Raw genomic sequence first — 27,751 nt, forward strand, 5'->3', positions numbered from 1 at the left:
CAATTTTGACATACAGAGGAGTGTGGGGAGTGCTTGGTACATCACTCACTGTGCAGTTTACTAACATTGTAAACTCATTCTCATTTACTATGTACTGTGCTCCTGATCATAATAGGATACTTGTGAGCACAACTTCATCTCATTCACTAAGCTAGATGAATTTTCACTTATTTTAGTGAATAAGGTAAAGCTCTGCTGACTTTAATCCACCAATCGTGTTTTGGCAGAAATGCTATTTTTGGAAGTTATTTAGGACTGATTAGGGTTACCCAGGGGTTACTAAGGGATTGCAAAGTAAAAGAAAAAGCGCACCAACCTTGCGCATTGCCTCAATAAACTGATTTTATTAAAATTAGATATATACTCACAAGCAAAGCAGTAAAACAAGCGTATAAGATCCTCAAAGGTACATTGAAGTGCAAGACCATTGTGAATCACATCAAGAGGGGAGACTCTCAAAGTTCCGCTGATGCGTTTTGAAGAGGGTCCCTTCTTCCTCAGAGCTAACAAAACAATGAGTGCCCTCTTCTATATATATCATGGAACTGAGACTAATCCCTCCCAAATGGGCTAGGCAGTCCCAAGAAAGAAGGAGGGGCATAGGTGTCATGAAAACATGCTAAAAAAATTGAATCATTTAACAACATTATAAAAAACTGAAATATATATATATATATATACAGTGGGGATCGAAAGTTTGGGCACCCCAGCTAAAAATTTGTATTAATGTGCATAAAGAAGCCAAGGAAAGATGGAAAAATCTCCAAAAGGCATCAAATTACAGATTAGACATTCTTATAATATGTCAACAAAAGTTAGATTTTATTTCCATCATTTACACTTTCAAAATAACAGAAAACAAAAAAATGGCATCTGCAAAAGTTTGGGCACCCTGCAGAGTTAATATCTTGTACTGCCCCCTTTGGCAAGTATCACAGCTTGTAAACGCTTTTTGTAGCCAGCCAAGAGTCTTTCAATTCTTGTTTGAGGTATCTTTGCCCATTCTTCCTTACAAAAGTCTTCCAGTTCTTTGAGATTTCTGGGCTGTCTGTCACGCACTGCTCTTTTAAGGTCTATCCATAGATTTTCAATTATGTTGAGGTCAGGAGATTGTGAAGGCCATGGCAAAACCTTCAGTTTACGCCTCTTGATGTAATCCCCCGTGGATTTCGAGGTGTGTTTAGGATCATTATCCATTTGTAGAAGCCATCCGCTCTTTACCTTCAGCTTTTTCACAGATGGCATCAAGTTACCATCCAAAATTTGCTGAAATTTTATTGAATCCATTTTTCCTTCTACTCGTGAGATGTTCCCTGTGCCACTGGCTGCAACACAACCCCAAAGCATGATTGATCCAACCCCATGCTTAACAGTTGGACAGAGGTTCTTTTCATTAAATTCTGTGCCCCTTCTTCTCCAAACGTACCTTTGCTCATTCCGGCCAAAAAGTTCAATTTTAACCTCATCGGTCCACAGAACTTGTTTCCAAAATGCATCAGGCTTGTCTATATGTTCATTTGCAAAGTTCAAATGATGATTTTTGTGGTGAGGACGTAGAAGAGGTTTTCTTCTGATGACTCTTCCATGAAGACCATATTTGTACAAGTATCTCTTTATAGTGGAATAGTGTACCACAACTCCAGTGTCTGCCAGATCTTTCTGGAGGGATCGTGAAGTCAAACGTGGGTTTTGAATTGTTTTTCTCACAATCCTGCGAGCTGTTCTGTCTGATATTTTTCTTGGTCTTCCAGATCTTGCTTTAACTTCCACTGTTCCTGATGACTGCCATTTCTTAATTACATTCCGAACAGAGGATATTGACATCTGAAAACGCTTTGCTATCTTCTTATAGCCTTCTGCAGCTTTGTGAGCGTCAACTATTTTCAGTTTCAGTTTTCTAGACAACTGCTTAGAAGAACCCATGGTGCTGATTGTTGGGGCAAGGTCAGATGAGTCTGGGCATTTAAAACCTTTGAGATTGACATCACCTGGTCTTCCCAGATGATGATTGAGAACAATCCATGACACTGACAGGTCTCAGCTTGGCAAAGGGGGCAGTGCATGCTATAAATTCTGCAGGGTGCCCAAACTTTTGCAGACGCCATTTTTTTGTTTTCTGTTATTTTGAAAGTGTAAATGATGGAAATAAAATCTAACTTTTGTTGACATATTATAAGAATGTCTAATCTGCAATTTGATGCCTTTTGGAGATTTTTCCATCTTTCCTTGGCTTCTTTATGCACATTAATACAAATTTTTAGCTGGGGTGCCCAAACGTTCGATCCCCACTGTATATATATATATATATATATATATATATATATACATACAATATATTATATATATATATATATATACATATTGATACCATCCGTGCAGCAATGATATGATTCAGTAAAACTAAATGATTATATTTTCAGAGATCATTATGATTAACAAAACTTGAAAAGCCAATGGCTTTTGTACCTGTGTACCTTATAGGTAGATATTGTGACTCTCACTGGTCTTGCACTTCAGTATTCCTTTGAGGATCTTATACGCTTGTTTTACTGCTTTGTTTGTGAGTATATATCTCATTTTAATAAAATCACAGTTTATTAAGGTAATGCGCAAGGTTGGTGCGCTTTCTTTTTGTTTCACTTTGCAGTATTGGTCGGGCTTCCCCAGCCTTGTTAAGAGCTGCACAACCTTTGATCCATTGGTGGTCGAACTTCCATAAGTGGTCTATCCACCTATCCACCCTTGATCTGGGTCCCTGAGCGCAGGAGGTGTTGTTTCTGTTACTAAGGGATTAGTCTGTTTGCAACTGTGTGAATATAGCTTAAAGTGTATGTAAACTCTAACAATAAACTTCTCTCAATTTCTCCTTTAGGTCTATTAAATAAACCACTGAAAGAATTATATTACTATATATTTGTATATTAAATCTTGTGTGCTGATAACTTCCTGTACCCTGCCTCTGGACGGTTATCAGTAAGCACTGTTCCCTGCCATCTCGGTGGACTACAAAACACCTTCCCATGTTATTGAAAAGAGAGTGAGGTGTTATGTAGTCATGACACAGTGTTACATAGTCCTTTGCTAGGATGGCAATGCTGCTCAATTGTCACCTTAGGACAGGAAGTCCTAAAAAAAAAAAGGAAAAAACTAGAAAAAAAATCACGCAGTCTTCCCACTGTCCCCCATCAATTGATTTTAGCTAGGATTCCCTGAGACTTAACAAATACAGTCAGGTCCATAAATATTGGGACATCGACATAATTCTAACATTTTTGGCTCTATACACCACCACAATGGATTTGAAATGAAACGAACAAGATGTGCTTTAACTGCAGACTGCCAGCTTTAATTTGAGGGTATTTACATCCAAATCAGGTGAATGGTGTAGGAATTACAACAGTTTGCATATGTGCCTCCCACTTGTTAAGGGACCAAAAGTAATGGGACAGAATAATAATCATAAATCAAACTTTCACTTTTTAGTACTTGGTTACAAATCGTTTGCAGTAAATTACAGCGTGAAGTCTGGAACGCATAGACATCACCAGACGCTGGGTTTCATCCCTGGTGATGCTCTGCCAGGCCTCTACTGCAACGGTCTTCAGTTCCTGCTTGTTCTTGGGGCATTTTCCCTTCAGTTTTGTCTTCAGCAAGTGAAATGCATGCTCAATCGGATTCAGGTCAGGTGATTGACTTGGCCATTGCATAACATTCCACTTCTTTCCCTTAAAAAACTCTTTGGTTGCTTTTGCAGTCTGCTTTGGGTCATTGTCCATCTGCACTGTGAAGCGTCCAATGAGTTGTGAAGCATTTGGCTGAATATGAGCAGATAATATTCCCGAAACACTTCACAATTCATCCGGCTGCTTCTGTCAGCAGTCACATCATCAATAAATACAAGAGAAGCAGTTCCATTGGCAGCCATACATGCCCACGCCATGACACTACCACCACCATGCTTCACTGATGAGGTGGTATGCTTAGGATCATGAGCAGTTCCTTTCCTTCTCCATACTCTTCTCTTCCCATCACTCTGGTACAAGTTGATCTTGGTCTCATCTGTCCATAGGATGTTGTTCCAGAACTGTGAAGGCTTTTTTAGATGTCGTTTGGCAAACTCTAATCTGGCCTTCCTGTTTTTGAGGCTCACCAATGGTTTCCATCTTGTGGTGAACCCTCTGTATTCACTCTGGTGAAGTCTTCTCTTGATTGTTGACTTTGACACACATACACCTACCTCCTGGAGAGTGTTCTTGATCTGCCCAACTGCTGTGAAGGGTGTTTTCTTCACCAGGGAAAGAATTCTTCGCTCATCCACCACAGTTGTTTTCCGTGGTCTTCCGGGTCTTTTGGTGTTGCTGAGCTCACCGGTGCGTTCCTTCTTTTTAAGAATGTTCCAAACAGTTGTTTTGGCCACGCCTAATGTTTTTGCTATCTCTCTGATGGGTTTGTTTTGTTTTTTCAGCCTAATGATGGCTTGCTTCACTGATAGTGACAGCTCTTTGGATCTCATCTTGAGAGTTGACAGCAACAGATTCCAAATGCAAATAGCACACTTGAAATGAACTCTGGACCTTTTATCTGCTCATTGTAATTGGGATAATGAGGGAATAACACACACTTGGCCATGGAACAGCTGAGAAGCCAATTGTCCCATTACTTTTGGTCCCTGAACAAGTGGGAGGCACATATGTAAACTGTTGTAATTCCTACACCGTTCACCTGATTTGGATGTAAATACCCTCAAATTAAAGCTGACAGTCTGCAGTTAAAGCACATCTTGTTCGTTTCATTTCAAATCCATTGTGGTGGTGTATAGAGCCAAAAATGTTAGAATTGTGTCGATGTCCCAATATTTATGGACCTGACTGTATTTCAATGGTTCCTCTGGGGTAAAAAAGTTGGTTTCAGTAAAAAAAAAACCTGCTAAACTGTAGACCTGCGATTCTGAGCATTCAGGCTTCTGTAGAGTCTAGCACTGCATTGGACCTATAACATAGTATTCTCAGACTGTGTTATTTAGGGTGCACTTGCACTGGCAGTCTTAACCTATGATCGGCACGGTCACCCCCTTAGTCCAATTTGGGAGTGATCCAAATTGTGCCGAGGACCACTTGGAAGAGGTGGCCCTGGGTATGGTTCACTTCTGGTCTAGTATAGTTTGCTTCAGTGTGAGTACAAACCATGCCAGTGCACAGAACTCTCCATAGATGACTGTAGACAGAAGCAGGGATCACTGAAGTCTGGTTGACAGAGGTGATGGATATAAGTGAGCTCAGAAACACTTGCTTATGGCGCAGTGTGAGTGCAGACCAGTGGGGACAATTGAACTCAGGCATGGTTTAGTTCAATCGTTCCCATTATGAGTGCACCATTAATAATACACGCACAGTGCTAGACCAGGTCTTCCCCAGTTCTCCCTCTGGAAGACTCTCAAGCTCCTATTGTTGACCTGTGTGTTGTACGGAACATTTTAATGAATCCTGCAATCTTTTCACAGGTGTAAATGAAGAAGTCCAAGGTCGGATCCATGTAGACTCTACTCAGAAGGAAGACCATGAAGCCCCTACATCATACAAACTTGTAGCTGGTATGTATGTACATGTTAAAAGTGTAATTCTCATATATTTGTAGAACACTGCTGGAGTGTTAAGCTGGGTAATCACTAGCAGAGTTTCAAACAAAAATTTGTAAAAAAGTCACGCTGCTCTACACTTCCATAAATGAAGTGTGCGTTTTGTACACTTCAATTAAAGTTTGTACAAAACAAACCAAAAAAATAAGGGGAGCCGTGAGTTGCAGTGAATCTTGCACCACACTGCGCCCTACTGCAGCTGGCGATGGACAACTGCCGGAGTGGTACAGCACTCTGGCATCTGTCCGCTGCTGTGTGAACCTGGCATTAAGCCTATCTAGATACAAAAACTATTTAATATATTACAGTTTACCAGTTCTTAGATGAAACACTGGATTAGTTTTCTTTTCTTAGGCTTTTTTTTTTCTCTATTTTTTGACTTGGTAATCTTAGGAGTTACATACTTCCTGTCCTTGAGTTCATTTTCTTTTATTTATTATCATTACAAAGGGGCTGATGAGATTAGTAGTTTACAGAAGAAAGACAAGATTGTGCGTTCTGTTAAACTCTCAGGAAGTGCTGTTTTAACAGCATCATATCCCATATGCTTTTATAAATCAGTATTTTGTTTTGACCTGCAAAAGTAGCAAAAGGCCACAGGAAGGTGTCCTAAAAAATTGAGTCTTAAGCCCCAAGGTTTGGTGAGTAAAAATTAGCCAGTGGCACCACACACGGTTGGAATAGTTTTGTGAGTTCTTTTTTTTACATACAAAAAAGGGTAAAAACCGTAACATAAACCCTTCACACCACCCTACATTCCCCATGTCCTCAAAAATATTAAAGCTATAACCCTCAGAATTGCTTTGCCAGAAGTTGGCAGGGCAGTTTTTCATCAGTGAAAACAGGGCCAGATGTTGAGATTCAAAGTACAGGGTTTTTCTACAAGAAAGCTTTTTCTACAAAAAAAAAAAAATGTGACTAAAATAAACGAGAAAGCCGCAATCCGCAATGTTCCTGAATACAAACACTATCAACAGAGTAAAAATGTAGATGCACTAACTAAATAATTGAACAAATATGTAAAAACTCAACACACATATACAAAATTATATACACATCTCAGAGTGAAGCAAGTCTCCTCCAACCTGTTCAAAGCTACTTTACTTTTAAAATAACCTCTGTATAGAAATGTGCAGCAATAACAAACACAACTTTATCCTGTGTATTGTGCAAAATACTGTTTCCCCGAAAATAAGACCTAGTTGTGATCAGGGCTATTTTTCAGCTGGAACGTGGCGGAACGCCATTACGCCACCTCCAGCACTGGCCCTGTGCACACCAATATCTACTGTCTCCTATAAACACAGAAGCGCAGCTTTTGTGTTTGCAAGTGACAGTCCCTCTTGTAAGTGACAGCACCATCCGCTCCCACAGAACCTCCCTACCTCTGTACTCACTGTGGGACAGGGAAGGAACAGATATCTGAGAGTGCGGTGTGTTTAGTGGCGGGGCGGGGCATCTTGTCCTGCAGCCTAATGCATGGAAGCTGATACCCCAGGGGTGATCGCCGGCCAGTGGGGAAGAGGCAGAGCGGTGAGTGCGCTTGGTGCACTGTGTGGGAAGATAGGACCCGAAACAAGAGTTACTAAAGAGAGGGGCCGGCTGCTGACAGCTGTGTTTTGAGGGCAGTGGAGGGGGAGGGGGGATGTGCAAAGGTGAGCTGCAGTCAGGTGTTGCAGAGGTAAATTGACGGGTGAGTTGTAGACAGGGTGCATAGGTGAGCTGCAGCTGGGAGGTTGCAGAGGTGAGCTGAGTTGCAACCCACTTCTGCACCCCCCCAACCACAGCTCAGCTCTGCACCCCTTGGCCACAGCTTGCCTCTGCACCCCCCGGGCATAGCTCAGCTCTGCACCCCTTGGCCACAGCTTGCCTCTGCACCCCCTGGCCACAGCTTGTCTCTGCACCCCCCAGACACAGCTCAGCTCTGCACCCCCTGACCACAGCTTGCCTCTGCACCCCCCAGACACAGCTCACCTCTATATCCCCTGGCCACAGCTTGCCTCTGCACCCCCCAGACACAGCTCACCTCTATATCCCCTGGCCACAGCTTGCCTCTGCACCCCCCAGACACAGCTCACCTCTACACCCCCCAGACACAGCTCACCTCTGCACCCCCCAGACACAGCTCACCTCTGCACCCCCCAGACACAGCTCACCTCTGCACCCCCCAGACACAGCTCACCTCTGCATCCCCCAGCCAAGGCTCACCTCTGCACCTGCTGGCCACAGCTCAGCTCTGCACCCCCTGACCACAGCTTGCCTCTGCACCCCCCAGACACAGCTCACCTCTGCATCCCTGGCCACAGCTCGCCTCTGCACCCCCTAGACACAGCTCAGCTCTGCACCCCCTGGCCACAGCTTGCCTCTGTACCCCGCAGACACAGCTCACCTCTATATCCCCTGGCCAGAGCTTGCCTCTGCACCCCCCAGACACAGCTCACCTCTGCACCCCCCAGACACAGCTCACCTCTGCACCCCCCAGACACAGCTCACCTCTGCATCCCCTGGCCACAGCTCAGTTCTGCACCCCCTGACCACTGCTTGCCTCTGCACCCCCCAGACACAGCTCACCTCTGCATCCCCTGGCCACAGCTTGTCTCTGCACCCCCCAGACACAGCTCACCTCTGCATCCCCTGGCCACAGCTTGCCTCTGCACCCCCCAGACACAGCTCACCTCTATATCCCCTGGCCACAGCTTGCCTCTGCATTCCCCAGACACAGCTCATCTCTGCATCCCCCAGCCACAGCTTGCCTCTGCACCCCCCGGACACAGCTCACCTCTGCACCCCCCAGACACAGCTCACCTCTGCACCCCCCAGACACAGCTCACCTCTGCACCCCCCAGACACAGCTCACCTCTGCATCCCCCAGCCAAGGCTCACCTCTGCACCTGCTGGCCACAGCTCAGCTCTGCACCCCCTGACCACAGCTTGCCTCTGCACCCCCCAGACACAGCTCACCTCTGCATCCCTGGCCACAGCTCGCCTCTGCACCCCCTAGACACAGCTCAGCTCTGCACCCCCTGGCCACAGCTTGCCTCTGTACCCCGCAGACACAGCTCACCTCTATATCCCCTGGCCAGAGCTTGCCTCTGCACCCCCCAGACACAGCTCACCTCTGCACCCCCCAGACACAGCTCACCTCTGCACCCCCCAGACACAGCTCACCTCTGCATCCCCTGGCCACAGCTCAGTTCTGCACCCCCTGACCACTGCTTGCCTCTGCACCCCCCAGACACAGCTCACCTCTGCATCCCCTGGCCACAGCTTGTCTCTGCACCCCCCAGACACAGCTCACCTCTGCATCCCCTGGCCACAGCTTGCCTCTGCACCCCCCAGACACAGCTCACCTCTATATCCCCTGGCCACAGCTTGCCTCTGCATTCCCCAGACACAGCTCATCTCTGCATCCCCCAGCCACAGCTTGCCTCTGCACCCCCCGGACACAGCTCACCTCTGCATCCCCTGGCCACAGCTTGCCTCTGCACCCCCCGGACACAGCTCACCTCTGCACCCTGTCTGTGGCTCATCTATGCCTCCTTTCGGAAACTCACCTGTCAATTCACCTCTGCAACACCTGACTGCGGCTCACAACTGTCAACTGTCATCAGCCGGCCCTCTCTATAGTAACCCTCATCTACAACTGCCTGCAGCTCACCTCTGCACCCCCTGTCCACACCTGGACATTAATAAAATAAGACCTACCACGAAAATAAGATCTAGTTTGTTTTTTCTGAGCCAGAAAAAAAAACCCTGCCCCCATTCCCTCCTCACTGGCTGTGATTGACAGCAGCGGGAGCCAATGGCACTGATACTGCTGCTCTATTGATTTCCACTAGCTTCTGGGTAATGGGCCAAGCAGCTGCCCTGCTGCATTATGAACACAGGAGGTCTGCGTCTGGCATGGGCGCCATTCAGAGATGGCGTTGCACTTTCTTTATGATTGCAAAGCATTCTCTGATTGGAAGTGGTGGAAATGCAGGTCAGAGCGGAGATGTCATGTCATGACCCCCTGTATTCACATGCAGCAGGGCAGCTATATGCATAGTTATGTAACTATTTAAACATTTTGTTTAAAAATTCATTAAGTTACTAATTTGTTTAGTTGCATTCGTAAGGAAATTTGTTTTGTTTAGTTTCATTTATTCGTTTTCGACCAGATTCAAATTTTTCCAATGGATTAGGAGTATTCATATTGAATTCAAACTGAAATTATTGAATCGATCTGAATTTATTGTGGATAGCTGGTTCTATTCTATTCGAAATTCAAATTTCAGAAGATGGCTATATTCTTTCTTCTTTTTTCTATTCAAAATTTGATTTTTGGAAGATGGCTATATTCTTTCTATATTATTCTTTTCTATTCTACCCTATTATTTTCTATTCTATTCCTTTCTATTCTATTGTTTTATTTTCTATTCTGTTGTGTTCTATTTTATCTTATTCCATTATTTTTGAATTTCGGAAGAAGGCTATGTTCTTTCTATTTTATTCTATTCTATTCGAAATTCAAATTTTGAATTTCAGAAGATGGCTATATTCTTTCTATTCTATTCTTTTATTTTATGTTCTATTCTATTTTAAATTTTTTGAAATTCTAATTTTTTGAAGACTGCTATATTCTTTCTATTTTATTCTATTCTAAACTATTCAAAATTCAAATTTTGAAATTTGAATTTCAGAAGACTGCTATATTCATTCTATTCTAGTCTATTTTTTCTATTCTATTATGTTCTTTTCTTCTATTTTATTATTTTCTATTCTTTTAGTTTCTATTCTATTTTATTTTATGTTCTATTCTGTTTTATTCTATTATTTCAGAAGACGGCTATATTCTAATACACACAGTCTTTGAAGGAAATCAGCAAAAGTGAACAATATATTTACATTTCAAATTTATTTTCAAAGTTGATTTCATATTCAAATTAGTTTCAAATTCAATTAAAATTCAGATAATTTTTTATTTCAAACAAATTTTTGTTTTGTTATTTCGGATTCATTTAAATTTGTTTCTATTGGAATTCGGAAATTTGGATACATCCAAAATGAAAATTGTGTCCGAATGTTGATTTGGAACAAAACGAACCTCACACGTCTAAATTCTGGTTTTGAAGCCCAGGTTCCTAACTGGCCAATTTCTCTTGTGAGTCTGCTGACTAGGGTTAAAGGATGCCAGTGGCTTTCCTGGAGATGGGGAAGGGAGGTATCCAAACCAGATACCACCATTTGGAGGGTGTCCTAGTGCAGCCACCAGCAACATGCAGAATGTCAGCGGTGTGCCAAATGCAGGCGCACCATCAGGAATGAAAGCCGGAACTGTCAGGCAGAGTGATCTTTGCCTGACAAAGGAACTATAGTTGAAGCACAACTGTAAGAGAGAGCTTGGCGGGGGATCATGTGTTCAGGTAAGTTAATACTGAACATCAATGTTGTGGGGGTTGTTGTATTGTTTCAGCCTGCCACTGCCCACCAATGCTAGGGTAAGAGGGTTTATTGTCACAGAACACCACTGACCACGAATACTAGAAAGGGATTTATTATTACAACCAGCCACTGACCACCAAAGCTTGGGGGTTTGTTATTACAGCCTAAGACTGCCAATTACAGCTGCTGCTGTGTGTTGTCCACTGGCCATTTCTGTTCCAAAGCTCAGTGTGCATGACATTTAATTTCATGATTATTACTGAAATAAATGTTGATGTATGGGGGGGGGGGATGTTGAAAAAAATGATCCACCCCAGCTGCCAGGTATGCTAGGTATGCCACTGAAGGGACCACAGAGCATTATGGGTGTTTAAAACATGCCAATTTGACCAGATATGTGCTGCAAATTTGAACCTCATCCATAACTACAGATTCTTAACATTTATTAAGTGGCAGCTGACTACATCTAGGAGTGTGCACGTAAAGTCCACGTCTAATAACTACTTTTTTTATTTTGCAATGCTGTTTGTGTCTCAACCCACAAAATTACTTCTCGTTTCCTGTCCTGATGAGACGTTGCACAGGGAGAAATGAGAGAAAATCTCTCTAAAAAGACACACATACCAATAAAAATACATGACAAGTAGGTTGAATAGGCTAAACTATCAGGAAATATGATAATGCAGATTTTATTCATGGTCTTCAGTTTGGTAAGCTTTGCTGCTTTATCTTCCCCTAGGGGTCCCCTTGAAGAGTTTTGATGCAGTCACAGTTGACAGTGATTTGGACTCGGTGACAACAGAGAGGGTGCGAGATCATATTCGTAAAGCCCTGAGCAGCCACAAGAGAGGTGACAGATTGTAAACATTTCCTGGGCCTAAATCGAATGGAATGCAAATTGCCTAGAACAGGAATATATTATTGTTCAACCACATGGAGTTTTTTTAACTTTCTGAATTATGAATCATTCAAAGAAAAGTTACTGGTTGTAAGAGGTTATAATATACATCATACATAACTTTGAGCTTTCATTCAAAGAAAAGTTACTGGTTGTAAGAGGTTATAATCTACATCATACATAACTTTGAGCTTTCATTCAAAGAAAAGTTACTGGTTGTAAGAGGTTATAATATACATCATACATAACTTTGAGCTTCTAGACTGCTAAAATTAAAACTCAACTCCAGGCAAACAGCTATTTATACAGTTCAAGTGTCAGCTGTTTTATGTGCAAAATAATTTGTATTTCTCTTCATTCGGTATTGAAATATATACAGAATTGCCATAAAGCACAATAAGCTGCAGACAACGCTCATTTCTGCAGTTAAACATACATACACACACATATACATACACACAGTCATAGGCCACCTACTTTAAGAGCGTAGGCTCTATGTGTGGTTCCCTTGAGCTTCCAAAGTTCATTTTTAAAAAAGAATAAATAAAACTTTTCCAAAGTAAAAAAAAGTACAGATGATGGCCAGCAAAATAGTAATTCCCAAAATGCATTTAATAAAAGACAGTAATTCATTGTTTATTTTATTATTATTTTATATAATTTTAATATTGTTTTATATTATTTTTGTATGGGGGGAAAGGGGTCTTCTGTCAAAGGGGCCCAGGGTAGTTGCCCCCTTATAAATCCGGCACTGGGAGCCTCCTTACCTGTAGCCTGTGATTGGACAATAAAGGAGAAGAAACAGACTGACAAACGTATCCCTCTGCTCACTATACTTTTTCCTCTTGTTAGTATGTTCCTTGTCAGTGCATGTGCATACAGCAGAACCTGATTATCTCATAGCTTTGAATCCATTCTGAGTGCTACTACCAGGGGCGGACTGACCATTTGGAAACTCGGGCACTGCCCAAGGGCCCGGGGTAGTAGGGGGCCCCATGAGATGCCCCTGGTACCTTTTTCATAGGCTTTTTTGAGTTTGGGCAAGGACACAGGGGCCCCATGATCCCCTATTGCCCGGGGGGGCCCATGAGTTGTTAGTCTGCCCCTGGCTACTACAGTATACAGATTTTTAGAGGCTGATATCAAGATAAATTCAAGCACTTGCACACTGTCTCTTTAGGTAACCCACAGCACTATAGGAATCCCTTTATTGTGACTTAAACGTTAATTTGTAAAACACAGATTGTATATAGATACTGTATAATGAAAAGATATAAACCAACAATTTAGAAAAAAAACAATTAAATTAATAATATCTATTTTGGAGTATGAGAGGAATCTGAGGTACCTTGGAGAAGCCAAAAAAACAAGAATATAATAAAAACTCATTGTAGATGGTAACCCTGGTAAAAATCAAGGGCCAGTCTGAGTCACTGCAAAGAGGCATCTGTTATTTTTATTGGACATTGCTTATAGGTTATCTTAGCCCTGGTTCCCACCAATGAGATTTGACAGTTCAAAAATCGCATGACAAGTCACAATGGATCCATTCAAATCTCTGCGACTCAAATTGCAGCAACTTTGAAAAAGGTTCCTGTATTACTTTTCTGTTATTTCATTGCAACTTGCATTGGCTTCTGTTAAATGAAGTAGCAAGCAGCAATGAAATCGAACATCCAAATGGCACTGATCTGCAGTTTTGAAATTGCTCTGAAGTAGCGTGATTTCAAAGCCGCACTGGTGTAAACTAGGGCTAACCCAAAAACAACGTCAAATTAGCAGTCCTCACATGAGGTGGTTGCATACGTTTTTCTTTTTTCAGGGTTTTTTTTATTTTATTTTCAACTAGTAGTATGACAAATAACACTTTTCATGTGTCAGGGGTGTCTAACCTGCAGCCCAAGACAGCTATAAATGTGGCCTAACACAACATCGCAAACTTACTCAAAAATGATTTTTAAAAAATTTTTTTTTTATAAAAATGTGTTTACACTTAGCGAAGACATCCAATGAAAGAAAAATTTGACAGGGTCTCTTTACCAAATTTTTATAAGTTTTATCTTCCCAAAGAAAAATATCCCACTCTTCACAATCAAACCTTTTTCATGTCATCGGTTTTGGGCAGCACCTATATTTGTGAGCAACTAATTTCATGGATGAATTACACAAAGGGCAAAATTAGAACCAAAATATCTAATGAGCACCTTGAGAATTCATTGAGAATTGCTGCTACATCCATCAAACCAGATATTGATGCGTTAGTTTATCAAAAACAGTGTTGAATATCGCACTAGTTTTATGTTGCCCTCTTTTACAATAAAAAATGTAACCAAAAAAATGAAGTTTTATTACTTAGGTACAATATCTATATCACTGATCGTTAACTTGTCATCTGGCTGACTTTTTCTGCTCATCAGCTATCCTAATTGTTAGTACTGTATATTTTATATGTGGTGCAAGACAATTCCTTTTCTTCCAATGTGGCCAGGGGAAAGTCAAAAGGTTGGACACCCTTGAGTTAAAGAGTGACCGCTGTATCAAAATCTATAGCTGCCACCACATCTAAGGACTGGTATGCTGAAATATATTACATTTTTGTTCTTGATTTTAGACATACTTTAGTAATGACCTAATTAGCCAATGATAGCAAGACAAGAAGCTCTATGACATGGCAGCGGTGGTAAACACTGATCCACATCTCTACTGTTTTATTGGATTTAGGATTTTAATACATCATTGGGAGCCTTTTGTACATTGACCTTTACTGACAACTCTAGTTGCTGGGCTTATTTTGTGCCTTCAATCGTTTTTGACCCAGTGACCCAGAAAAACTACACAAAATAGAATTTTTCCCTAAAGCAGTATAAAATGTAAACATTTTTATATTACAGATTACCAATTCTTAGATGTGGTAGCTGCATTAGTTTTCTGTTTTAGGCTTTCATTTCCTTTATTTTAAGAACCTTGTTGGATCTTTGAACCCATTCTGACTGCTACTATGCTGGGGATTTCGGATTTTAACCGCCTCCCGCCCGCCATGTAAAGAAATGACAGGCACAAGGCGGTTCTCTCATTCCTGGAGGATGTCATATGACGTCCTCCCATTCTAATCACACGTGTGTGGTTCCGGGGGTGCGCAGCACGGCTATCGGTGGTGCGCTGTGTCCCTCGGACACAGCGGATCACCAATCAATGGAAAGAGCCGAAGACGTTGGCTCTGTCATGTGATCAGCTGTGTCCAACCACAGCTGATCGCATGTAAATAAGGAAATGCTGGTTATCGGCATTTCTCTCCTCACGAGCTGTCATTCTGACAGCTCGTAAGGAGAGGAGAGCCGGTAATCGGCATTCCTCAGAGGGGACATGTACACTGATCATCAGGGCACTGATGAGCAGTGTGCCCTGAAGATCAGTGTAGCCCCATCAGTGCCACTCTGAGCTGCCTTTCAGTGCCACCTATCAGTGCCAGTCAGTGCCACCTATCAATGCTGCCGATCAGTGCCACCTATCAGTGCTAGCCAGTGCCACCTATCAGTGTCCATCAGTGCCGCCTAACAGTGTCAGTTAGTGCCACCTAACAGTGCCTATCAGTGCCACCTATCAGTGCCATATATGAGTGCTGCCTTTCAGTACCCATCAGTGATGCCTGTCAGTGCCCATCAGTTCCACCTACCAGTGCCTCCTCATCAGTGCCCATCAGTGCAGCCTATCAGTGCCCATCACTGCAGCCTCATTATCGCACATCAGTGAAGGAGAAAAATCACTTATTCACAAAACTATTAACAAAAACTAAGAAAAAAAGTTTTTGGTTTGTTTAGAAAAAAAAAACCCCCAGAGGTGATTAAATACCACCAAAAGAAAGCTCTATCTGTCTCAAAAAAATTTCATATGAGTACAATGTTGCATGACTGCGCAATTGTCATTCAAAGTGTGACAGCGCTGAAAATTGGCCTGGGCAGGAAGGGGGTATAAGTGCCCTGTAGGCAAGTGGTTAATATATCATTGGGAGCCCTTTATACATTATATTGTTATAACTGGATTATATAGTACCAATTAGTGGTGATGTACAAAGTAAGACATACTGTACAATTTATTTATTTCAGGTACTTATATAGTGCCATCAATTTACACAGAGCTTTACATATATATTGTACATTCACATCAGTCCTTAATCCTCAAAGGGTGTACAATCTTCAGTCCCTATCTTACAATGATATATACACATACTAGGGCCAATTTGGACAGGATCCAATTAACCTACCAGTATGTTTTTGGAGTGTGGGGGGAAACCCACGCAGGCACAGGGAGAACATGCAAACTCCAGGCATGTAATGCCATGGTTGGGATTCGAATCAATGACCCTAGTACTGCCAGGCAGAAGTGTTAACCATTTAGCCACTGTGCTGCCCATGTATAAGAATGTATCTAATGACAAGTACAAACTTTGAATCAGAAAAAACATGACAATTACAAAATACTGCCTGTAAATGAAAAATTTCATAGGGTGTAGAAATGAGAAAATACCTTCAGGATTTGAACCAGGATTGAGAATATGCTGTCCAAATAATGTTTACATATATTTAGACTGAGCAAAAGACACTTACATATAACTCTGTTACTCAGATCCTGGCCACAGCAATAGAAGAGGTCTTCGTGGCAGGGATGATTGCGGAAGGTAAGTTCATTTGGAGAACTCTTTCCTCTTCATATTCGTATATTAGAACGATTGAACAGTGTAAAAAATCATATGAATATGTTATAATGTTAAAAAAGAAACCTTTTTTCTGTTTGTGCATGGGGGCACCTATATGTTCTTTATATTTTCATGTTATCATGTGCTACTTTTTTGATGCTGGTCTACGATTTAGGTCTAACCTGGTTAAAAAATAGACCATCTGTAGGATTAAAAAAGCTAAACCCAAAACTCAATAAAGGAAATCTGTGCTTTGAGATGTACGTAAGCTGTCATTGCTCACCCCTCCTGACAATCCTAGTTGCTGGGCTTATTTAGTACCTTCAATAATTTTTGAGCCAGTGACCCAGAAAAAGTACACCGACTAGAATTTTTTACTTAAAGTGGTATTAAACTCAAACTTAAACTTTTTTTATATTACAGCTTTCCACTTCTTAGATGTGGTGACTGCATTAGTTTAATTAGACTTTCATTCCTTTATTTTCATCTGGTGATCCTGTTGTTCTGTTAATCTGTTGTTTTGCAAAAGAACAAGCTGTCCTGCAGATGTAGCAGTTACAGGGTTGAGACAAACCATTTACTACTGACAGGAGTGCTCACAATGTTCACATTTTAATTATTTATGTAAAATCTTTATCCCAAAAGGAAAAAATATGTTACTGTAACTGCTTAGAGTCACATACTTCCCATACCCAGAAACCCAAAATATTTCTTTTTGTTCCCATTGGTGGAACAGTGCAGCAAAGGAGTAGGGGAAGGTTGAATGGGCAGCTGTGAGGAAGTCAGTTAAGTGAATATGTGTAAAGAATATTTGCGCTTAGTGAAAGACGTATGTGAACATATGAGTGCTGCTACCAAAAAAAGTTTGAATACTAAACTTGAAAAAATTATAATATATATGAAATATATTTCATGGTTGGTATAAAGAGAAGCGCACCAAGTGTATGACATATAAGTTAAGTGAATATGTTGCTTTACCTTGCATAGACAAAGCACAGGTTCATGTTTAAGAAATGTCTCCACATACAGTACATCAGTTCCATATAAAAAGGGAAATGTTAGGGTGATTGTTGGTTAAATTAAGACAAATATCATTATTGTGTGTAAAAGATATACCGCGTTATTCTGCTTTAGCATTTGAAACACATTTAAATGTATTTTCCATTAAAGCTTTTGGATTTTCTTTCAGATACATTGGCTCTAGCAAGGTTTCCACTGATGATGAAGATGAAGCAGACTTTGATAGAACTTTCACTTCAAGAGAATGGAGGAGTGGAAGCCCGAAACGGTGGAGCTCAAGTCCACTTAAATCAACTGATTTGTCCAAGGAACACAATGCTAAGGGCCCTGCTAGTGATTTTTTGGTATATCAGATACTGTTTAATGTGCTTTATTACCTCCTCAGTTGCCAGAAATGTTTTCATCTACATTTTTCCTCTACATGCCAAAATTAAGAGTATGCGATTTCTGATGTATGTTCCAGAATAATATAGGAAAAATGTTTATTATCAAGTCCTAAAACAGGGGTTCTCAACCGTTTGAAGAGTGTGGCCCACTTAAATTATTTTGTAACTGGTCGCAAGCAACAATGGAATTAAATGGTTCAGAATTTCCTCCTCCATTTTCTTCCTGCGGCCTCTGATTGCTGGCAGGAGGGAGAGGAGCAGAAGCTGGCTTTGAGGAGGAAAATGGAGAGGATGAGTTCCTATATAAGCCACCACCCCTCCTGTCCAAGTGTAAAACAGATTGTGACAGGGAGGCCGCACGGGCCCCCTGGAGCATGTGGCAGAGTCACTAATGCAACCCTGATGCTACACCAATGGTTGGGGAGGTGTGGTAAAAACACATCCCAATTATTGGGTTATACCAACCCCTAAACACTTCTATTATATCTTGTGGGTGTGGTGCACTTAATGAAAGTGCACCAAAACTCCTGCATTCAGGAGTTTTGGTGTGCTTTCAGAAAGCAGTGCACTTCCTTGGTTTGATGTCAAGGGACACATCAGAGGGCTCCGAGGGCGACAGGTTGAGCATCCGATTCCTTAATAGTATGCTGCAGGAAACATTTGGAAAAAGTGTCAGCTGTGACACTCAGACCCACCTTTTATTTAAATACCATTACCCCTCTACTAATTTGTGTGCAGCCATTCAGAGCCAGTCAGAAGTCAGTTTGGCTCTGAATGGCTCTAATGAAGTTTTCTTTGGTAATGGCATCCTTGTTCACACATTAAAAAGGCGTTACTGGGACTATTAACATAAGAGCATGAAGATAGGGAAATAAGGGAGACATTTGTCCCAGTATAAGCAGTAAAAGGTAGCTTATCCTCTAATTATGAGATTTCCTGTTAAATCACCAGGATGTAAAGTTAGGGGAAATCTGTCCATCAGGGACACAAACGGCAATAAAAACCTGGCAGTCATAAATACACCATTGTGTGTTCTGATTTAATCATTAAAATATAGAATGGGATTGGAATTTTGTGGCTGCAGTCAGTGAGGTCAGTGCTGATAATTATGTATAATTCTACTCTCACAGTAATGTGTTTATAATTATTTCTATGGTTTCCTAGAATTTGTGTGTAAATCTTTACAATTATTGTCAATATAGGTATTGTAATACTCATATGTTTATTAGGCATGAAGTAATTTGCAGAAAGGATCAGGATGATGATGTTGTTTTAAATGGAGACATCTGGCTTCACAGACTGGGATAATAACCATTGCAAGTCCACCTAAAAGGGATATGTAGTTGGAGCTTTCTAAGCTTCTAATATTACTCTATATAACTCTGTTCCATGTCCAACTTGTAGTTTTTGCATGCTTCAGAAGCTTCTCTTGCATTCCTCACAGTATAAAAAATCCAACAGACAGAGTGGGAACCCCTCAAAATGGTTACAGACCTAGGAACTCAAGTACGAAGATTTTACCAATACAGATCCTGAAAGATATATAAAACTATACAACTGTTAACTTTGCAACATCTGCCAAAAACTGAATTTCAGCTATGAATGTTAAAGGCCTCTAGATCCCAGAGTGCTTTACAAATGCTTGTTGGAAGCTAAATATACTTCTTTTTAGTACAATTGAAAGTTTTAATCCTATGTGAGGTTTTTATTGCTGCCTTTATCTTCCTACCCCAGTGACACCTACTTCTTTAATTTCCGTATTCTGGTGCTACTCAGATTAAAAAAAAAAAAAATAATCTCCATAGCGTGGTCACAGAGAATAAATGAAAGACCTATACATTATAAGTCTTCCCCACTCTGTTATGGCTGGAGTTGTGCTTTAACAGGCTTTGCCTTTTGCTTTTGTTTTTCAGTGTTCACCTGAACAGGTACAGAACAGGAGAATTATAGAAAAGCTTTTAGCAGAGAGGGAGATTCTGGAAGGAACTGTTGCCAGACTTCGCCGGGTAAGAAAAAAGTATAGAGTGATCAACAACCCACTAGATATAGATAACCTTACTGATTAAATCCAATACCAAAACCACCATTCTTCTAAAAAACATAACTAAAAGCATGTACTTTGAGATCTGCAATTTATAACTTGCTAAAGTTATCTCCAAAGAGCAGGTTACTGATCTGAAGGTCTGTAAAGTAGGCAGGTGAAACTGATTTATCAGAAGGCTATGTACAAAATTCCCTTGCTCATTTACAGATAAAAATATTTTTAATTTCCAACTTGCACACAAGTGATCTGGTTTGTTGATCCCAACTTGCACACAAGTGATCTGGTTTGTTGATCCCAACTTGCACACAAGTGATCTGGTTTGTTGATCCCAACTTGTATACAAGTGATCTGGTTTGTTGATCCCAACTTGCACACAAGTGATCTGGTTTGTTGATCCCAACTTACACACAAGTGATCTGGTTTGTTGATCCCAACTTGCACACAAGTGATCTGGTTTGTTGATCCCAGCTTGCACACAAGTGATCTGGTTTGTTGATCCCAGCTTGCACACAAGTGATCTGGTTTGTTGATCTCAACTTGCACACAAGTGATCTGGTTTGTTGATCCCAGCTTGCACACAAGTGATCTGGTTTGTTGATCCCAGCTTGCACACAAGTGATCTGGTTTGTTGATCCCAACTTGCACACAAGTGATCTGGTTTGTTGATCCCAACTTGCACACAAGTGATCTGTTTTGTTGATCCCAACTTGCACACAAGTGATCTGTTTTGTTGATCCCAACTTGCACACAAGTGATCTGGTTTGTTAATCCCAACTTGCACACAAGTGATCTTGTTTGTTGATCCCAACTTGCATACAAGTGATCCACAAGAAGTTTCCTTTATTTTTTATACGTTAAGGACCATGGTCTTTCTTTCTAAAACAGCCTGGCACAGTAGTCATAGAAGGCCTGCTCTTTTTAAAAAATGTATAGACCGCATCTATATTGATAAGAAATAACTGAGCAAGCTGAAATCTCCACCTAATCCACCATGACACGCAGTTATTACCCAAAAAACAATTATTATTCATGATTCACTTGACTGTATCGTATAGCAAGATTATATAATATGAGGGGCATTCAAGTCAAACTGGGACTTTTGAGCTAATATAATAAAAGAACAAATTTCAAGGAATGAAAACTGCATTTATTTTTCAACATACTCCCCTGCCACATTATACACTTATCCCAGCATTTAAATAATGCCTGGAAAGCTTTGACATAGAAAGATTTGTCAATACGCCTGAACCATCCTAGGACAGCCTGCTTCACTTTGTCATCATTGTGTTCACCGTTCCCACAGAAAGATTAGTCTCTTGTGCAATTTCATGACAGGTTATGTGTCGATTATCCAGGATCAGGCGTTCCATGTGCTGAATGTTCACAGGAATGACTGCTGTGGGCTGGGAATCAACACAGCTGGGATCGTCACTGATGAATGTACGGCAATCTATGAAAAGTTTACAACATTCAAATGTCTTACTGCAGCTGAGCATCTCATCATCATACTGTGCTTGATATCCGTGGGTTTTATGCCTTTGTTCACAAGAAACTTCATCACCACACACTGTTTCATACATGCACTATCACTGTTGTCTACCATCTTGATTACCGGTCTCCGCACTGCCCCGCGCCATGTGCGCTACCAGTCAGTAATAGGACACACTTGCCACTTACTACTGTGTGTAGTACCACCACGCTAGCATCCCTTTGTATACCTGTAGAGTTAAAAGTCCCGGTTTGACTTGAATACCCCTCGAACAATTCATATAATAATTTATGCTATAGATCTAAACTTCTATGTGCTGGAATATATTGCTGTAGATATGGCTGAAAGAACTGGTACAGATATGTCTTGTGTGAGTGAATCTTTTAGCTCTTCGAAGCCTACATAGATTTATATCTGCTTGCTGCCATTCACAGGAATTAACATTTGAAGAGGAGAGAGTATCCCAGAGGAAGGTTCAATACAGAGAAGCTGATCAACATTTCAATGATGTCCTGCAACAAAAAAAGGTTCTTTGTCAGAATGTACATTTAAAACGAATAAGCAAGAGCTTAGTAAAATATTTTTATGCTAAAAGAAAAAAAACATAGCTAAGCAGTGGCCATTAATATTATTTAGAATTCTTTAGTTTAAACTTGCTCATAGAGATGATATACGTAGGTATCAGGAGACTGCCTCATAATTTATTATTATTATTATACAGGATTTATATAGCGCCAACAGTTTGCGCAGCGCTTTACAAAATGGAGGTAGACATTACAGTTACAATACAATTTGGTACAAGAGGAAACAAAGGGCCCTGTTCGTTACAGCTTACATTCTAGGAGGAAGGGTTGAGTGATACAAAAGGTAATAGCTGTGGGGGATGAGCTAATGGAGCAAATAAATGGCGGTTTAACGGGTAGAAGCAGAATAGGCTTCTTTAAAGAGAAATGTTTTCATGGATAGTCTAAAGGTGGATAGATTAAGAGACAGCCGGACAGATTGGGGTAGGGAGTTCCATAGGATGGGAGAAGCTCGGGAGAAGTCCTGGAGGCGAGCATAGGAGGAGGTGACACGGGAACTAGAGAGCAGAACGTCTTGGGAGGATCGAAGAGAGCGGTTTGGTTGATATTTTGAGACCAGGTTGGTGGTGTAGCTGGGGGCAGAATTGTGGATGACTTTGTAAGTTGTTGTTAGTATTTTGAATATTATTCGTTAGGCGAGTGGAAGCTAGTAGAGGGATTGTCAGAGAGGGGTAGCAGACACTGAACAGTTGGTAAGGTGGATGAACCTGGCAGCAGTATTCATGATGGACTGGAGGGGGGATAGCCTATGTAAAGGTAAGCCAACGAGGAGGGAGTTGCAGTAGTCGAGGCGAGAGATAACTAGGGAGTAAATTAGGAGCTTTGTGGTATCATTGGTTAAAAAGGGTCGTATTCTGGAGATGTTGCAGAAGCATGATTCGGACAGGGATTGGATGTGGACCTGAAAGGATAGTTCAGAATCCAGAGTTACCCCTAGTACCCTGGCATGCAGGGATGGGTTGATAGTGGTGCTATAGATCCTGACCGAGAAATCGGGGAAAGAGGCACGTGGGGGAGGAAATATTATGAGCTCAGTTTTGGATAGATTGTGTTTTAGGAAGTGGTGTGACATCTAGTCTGATATGTCTGGTAGTAAATCGGTAATACCCGATGGGGGTGAGCTGATTAGTAGAGAGATAGATTTGTGTGTCATCAGCATAGAAATGTCATTGGAAACCATGGGAAGCTATCAGCTGACCCAAGGAAGAAGTGTAGATCGAGAATAGGAGAGGTCCAAGGACAGAACCTTGGGGGACCCTGACAGTAAGAGGAGTAGGAGAGGAGGAAGTAGAGTTGTAATTTATAATTTATATGCAGACTAAGGATAACCTAAACATTAACAAATATTTTAGCCAAGTGCACATTTTATGCATTGAGTAGATACCCCTGGCACCAGTCATTTCAGGGCAACAGCAGTCTGTAAACCGAAAAAATATTTCTTCTGAGGGCTAAGCTGCATCTGCAGAGGTTGTACACTGGTAGTACACCTGCAGCTATTTATTGACGCAGTCGCAACTGAGCAGATCAGGTCATGCATATTTAATTTCTATGGACAGTTTAAAGTGAGCCTGTCATCAGAGAAATATTGGTGCTGCCATTGCTAATCCTTTCCTTAAAAATGCTTGTTGCCTCACTGTTATCATGCTATGATGACTTACTGGTTTAATACTTTCAAGGTCACTCACCTGGCAGTGATGGCAGCCTCCAATTTTTCTCTCAAACACATTTCCTTTAACACACGTGGAATTACAGTATATGACAATTCTAATATAAATACCATAACGATTTTAAAATTTATGTAATTTAATCTAATGAACATCTAATAATGAAAACAACAATTTATTCAACTTAATGTTGCCTTACAATATTCTAAGCTTGTAAAGACCAACACTTAGCCCAAACAAAATGCTGGGTTTTATTTTTAATTCACGTTTGAACAGGCGCAAGATACAATGGCAACAAGAGGATTTACCTGTATTTTCATTTTATCATGTGATTGTTCTCTATCTGATATGACACACAGAACCTTAATTCTAAGTATGTATCGTCTTTATGGTAGGAAGCATATAATGAGCTGGAATCCCTGCGAGATTTGCTAGAAAAGACTCAGAAAGAAGTAGTGAAAATGGAGACTCGTCTGAGAGAAAGTCAAATCACAGAAGAGGACTTCAGGTAAGAAGATGATAAACGCAATAAAAACATATTGTCTCCTGTCTCCACTGCTTACTATGGCTTCCCAGCCTTGTTCCCACACATACAACATATTCTCCTCACCTTCGGGTGCTAAGGACACATATCCCCAACCCTACATTCATTCTGTATATCAGATAGCCATTTAGAGAACGCTTGTATCAGGCAGTGAACAGGCTCATAAAAGTACAATAAGTAATCTCCCTAACCCTTCTTACAGTAAATGTATGTATATGCATTTTCTCCATTCATCATATTGTCATATAAAAGTGTAGTTTCAAGTGTTTTCAGACCCCAAGAAAATAAATGTAATATTTTGAAGCTTACCAGTCCTTAGACCTTCTTTTCTCAGGCTTTTTTACTTTTATTTTCACCTGGTGATCCTGATGATCCTGCTAGTAACAAACGTCCTGTTACAGGGTCACAAGGTGGTGATCCTTCCGGTAACTCACCTCCTTGTCTTAGGGTGACAATGCTCATTCACTGTACTGTACTAGAGTAAGACTGCTATTTATTTGGACTACAAAACACTTTCCTCTGTTCACAGCTCTATAACATGGGAGGAGGTGTTTTGTAGTTCACATAGGTAACCTGGGCAGGCCTAATAAGACTCTTTGAGATTTCAGTGCAGCAGAAGTACTGCACTGCCAACTCACTACAGCAAGTTAAAAACAATGAATCCCTGAAAGGATCAAAAGGTATATTTGCAGTTTTTGGACAGATATAACAAATCACTTTAATGGTATATTTAGTGGACCAAAAGGGAGCAAATAGGAAAAGTTCATTGTTAGGGTTTACATACATTTCAAGGGTAGACTATCTGTCGCATTCACGGCTGGGGCAAGGGGAGCGGGGGGTGGGAGGGGCATGTTTCCATGTGAGAGTGGAATGGCAGCTTGTGTGAGTTCCACACAGTGTAGTAAATGTGACTCGCTCAGGCTTCTTCCCTACAGCTTTTACAGGATGCTGCATGACCTCTCCCCACTCCCACCCCTTTAGTGGCAGGCTTGTCCTTTGCATGTGGAGGGAGTGTGAAAAGAGAGCCACACACTCTGATTGGCTGAGGTTGCTACCTGTCAATCACACTGCCCCTCACCTTCCGCACCTTGCTTTTTGCCTGGCAGCACGCAACGTGTCATTGTGGAGAAGAACAGCCAGCACAAACAAAGTGGTGTCTAGTCTCCTGCACTTTACTACTCCCAACAGATCTATCTGTACATGCTCAGCAAGGACATTCTACATTCATGGTGACCCACTATTGCTGCATGGTGTCACCTACTTTCCCACTGCAAAGTAAATGAAATGTATTTTGTGCAAACATCTGCTAGATGAAAAGATGACATCAGCAAGAATTAGTGAGCACCATTGTAAAGACCTGCAAAAAAAATCATGGCGTCTGAACATCTTCCAGCAAATTGTATTGCATTCATTCCTTACAATATTTAGGAAGTTTTGTACATAATTTGTTTACCTCTAGGACTTTTAGGTGGATTTTCACCTTTTCAGTTTGAGGTCTCATTCATACTGAATATGGTGAGCTGTGTTGATCTGCATTGATCAACACAGGTTCAGTGCAAGGGCATACAGAAAGCAATTGTTCTCTATGTACACTGTTCACACCAAATATCAACATTGGTGTGTGTCATGTAAAAATGCAGCATGTCTGCATTTTTATCACAATGCATGTCACTGCATCTCATGGATTTGAATGTCTTTTGTTATCTTGAATACATCTTAAAAAAAGAAAATTTTAACAATGCATTGCACTGCCCTACACAACACACACCAGCAGGCATGCAGCAAATACACCATAACATGTGCCCACTGGGCATGAACAGACCCTGCTAGATTGTTAGCAGCTGTGTCAAAGATAAAACTTCCCCCTCCACAATTAAAATATGACCTGTGGTGGTAACTATCAGTAAAACTGTTCCCCCCAACTGTAGCTATACAGCAGAATCCAGTGGGGAGGCCCAGGGCAGGAGCCATGTCAGGCTGTATGGGGACCCATGACTGCTGTGGGCTACTTGCTACAATATCAATCCCTGTACTGTGCTGCCGAATTGTGGAAGGAAGATTTGTATGCGCCCAAAGACATTTTGTTGATGGAGTCTACTACTAGCAAGCACTGGAGCTGACAGAGGTGTGCTGACAGCTCTGGAGTTGTGACCTCAGTTCAGGCAGCTTGCACAGTGTCACCGGCTGCAGAACAGAAACAGCTGCAAATACAATGAACCCCTATCCCACACCTTAGCCACAGTGCAGGGTGTGATATCACAACAGGTGCGACAACAGCGGCTCTGCCACTGGTCCAGGTTGACCAGTAAATATGTATTGTATGAAAAACCACAAAAAACGAATGGAACTTTACTGGTACATATAACGCACAACCTCATATTACTGTATAAAACATGTTTATTGAAACATATCTTCCAAACATTTAACATAAAAAACAGTATATGGCTAGTCAGCCCAATAAAGCACAGTGTTATGTATTATGACATCTAAGTCCTACAGAGGTCAACGTGTTTCACTTATTAGCTTCCTCAGGACCCAGAAAGTAAGATATATCTTAGCTGCAAACTAATAGAAACATTGGCATGGTATCCTGGTTACAACACCTCCCTCCAATCCCCTTTTATTACATTCCACTCCCTCTGGTAGTCGCAGCAACTCCCTGCCACCATATTCCTTTCCTCATACCACCTCATCTTCTCTCCGCCAGTTACAGCATCTCCCACTCACCACTTTTTCGGGTCACTGTGCCTACTTTGCCTTGAAGATCACAGCACCTTTGAACGCAAACCTCTCCTCCTCCTCATGGCACCTCCATTCTACCCACCTTTAACCCCCTGCAGAACTTCCCTTCTTCCCATCCCCTCCCACCCTATTCAATTACACTACCACTGTGACATGCACCTTTCACTCCCCAGCTCATAGCACCTGCCTTCTATCTCATCCATTCTCCCTTCCCTGCACCCCAACACCCACTTGCCGCTTTCTTCCCCTTTGCCAGGCCGGGGGGGGGGGCACAGCTTTGCATCTTCACCCTGTGCACTGGATGACCTTGTTCTGACACTGATTACTTGCTACCGAAAGACTCTTCTAAGGTCTAACGATAGCCTTCAGAAATTCTAGCTGGTCAGGGTCTGTTAGCTTAGATTTTATTTTAGTGTGATGCCATTAAAGTGGAAGTAAAGTTGATTTTTTTATGTTTTACCTACAGGTAAGCCTCTAATAAGGCTGACCCGTAGGTACTGTAAATAGCTACAAATACATATTTACTTTTGCAGCGCCAGTGATTTCCCTGGCGCATGCACACTGTGCTCTCAATACATTGCCATCCATTAAGAGAGCTGTGCTGCAGCCGAAACTACCGCGTGCAAGC

General features: G+C 41.5%; 1 protein-coding gene across 1 annotated transcript in view; it reads left to right on the forward strand.

Moving 5' to 3' along the window:
- LOC149473545 (uncharacterized) overlaps nt 1–27,751 on the forward strand; it is an 84,650-nt gene that overhangs the window by 15,981 nt on the left and 40,918 nt on the right. Inside the window, exons 5-11 of the mRNA XM_089677582.1 lie at nt 5,501–5,590; nt 11,799–11,909; nt 16,581–16,632; nt 17,840–18,014; nt 19,970–20,062; nt 22,024–22,116; nt 24,233–24,345. Coding sequence (XP_089533708.1) covers nt 5,501–5,590; nt 11,799–11,909; nt 16,581–16,632; nt 17,840–18,014; nt 19,970–20,062; nt 22,024–22,116; nt 24,233–24,345 — 727 coding nt within the window. The remainder of the gene's footprint in view (nt 1–5,500; nt 5,591–11,798; nt 11,910–16,580; nt 16,633–17,839; nt 18,015–19,969; nt 20,063–22,023; nt 22,117–24,232; nt 24,346–27,751) is intronic.

Source organism: Staurois parvus, unplaced genomic scaffold (assembly GCF_062004578.1).
Source record: "Staurois parvus isolate SC_StPar_1 unplaced genomic scaffold, SC_StPar_1.0 ptg000014l, whole genome shotgun sequence".
Taxonomy (NCBI): domain Eukaryota; kingdom Metazoa; phylum Chordata; class Amphibia; order Anura; family Ranidae; genus Staurois; species Staurois parvus.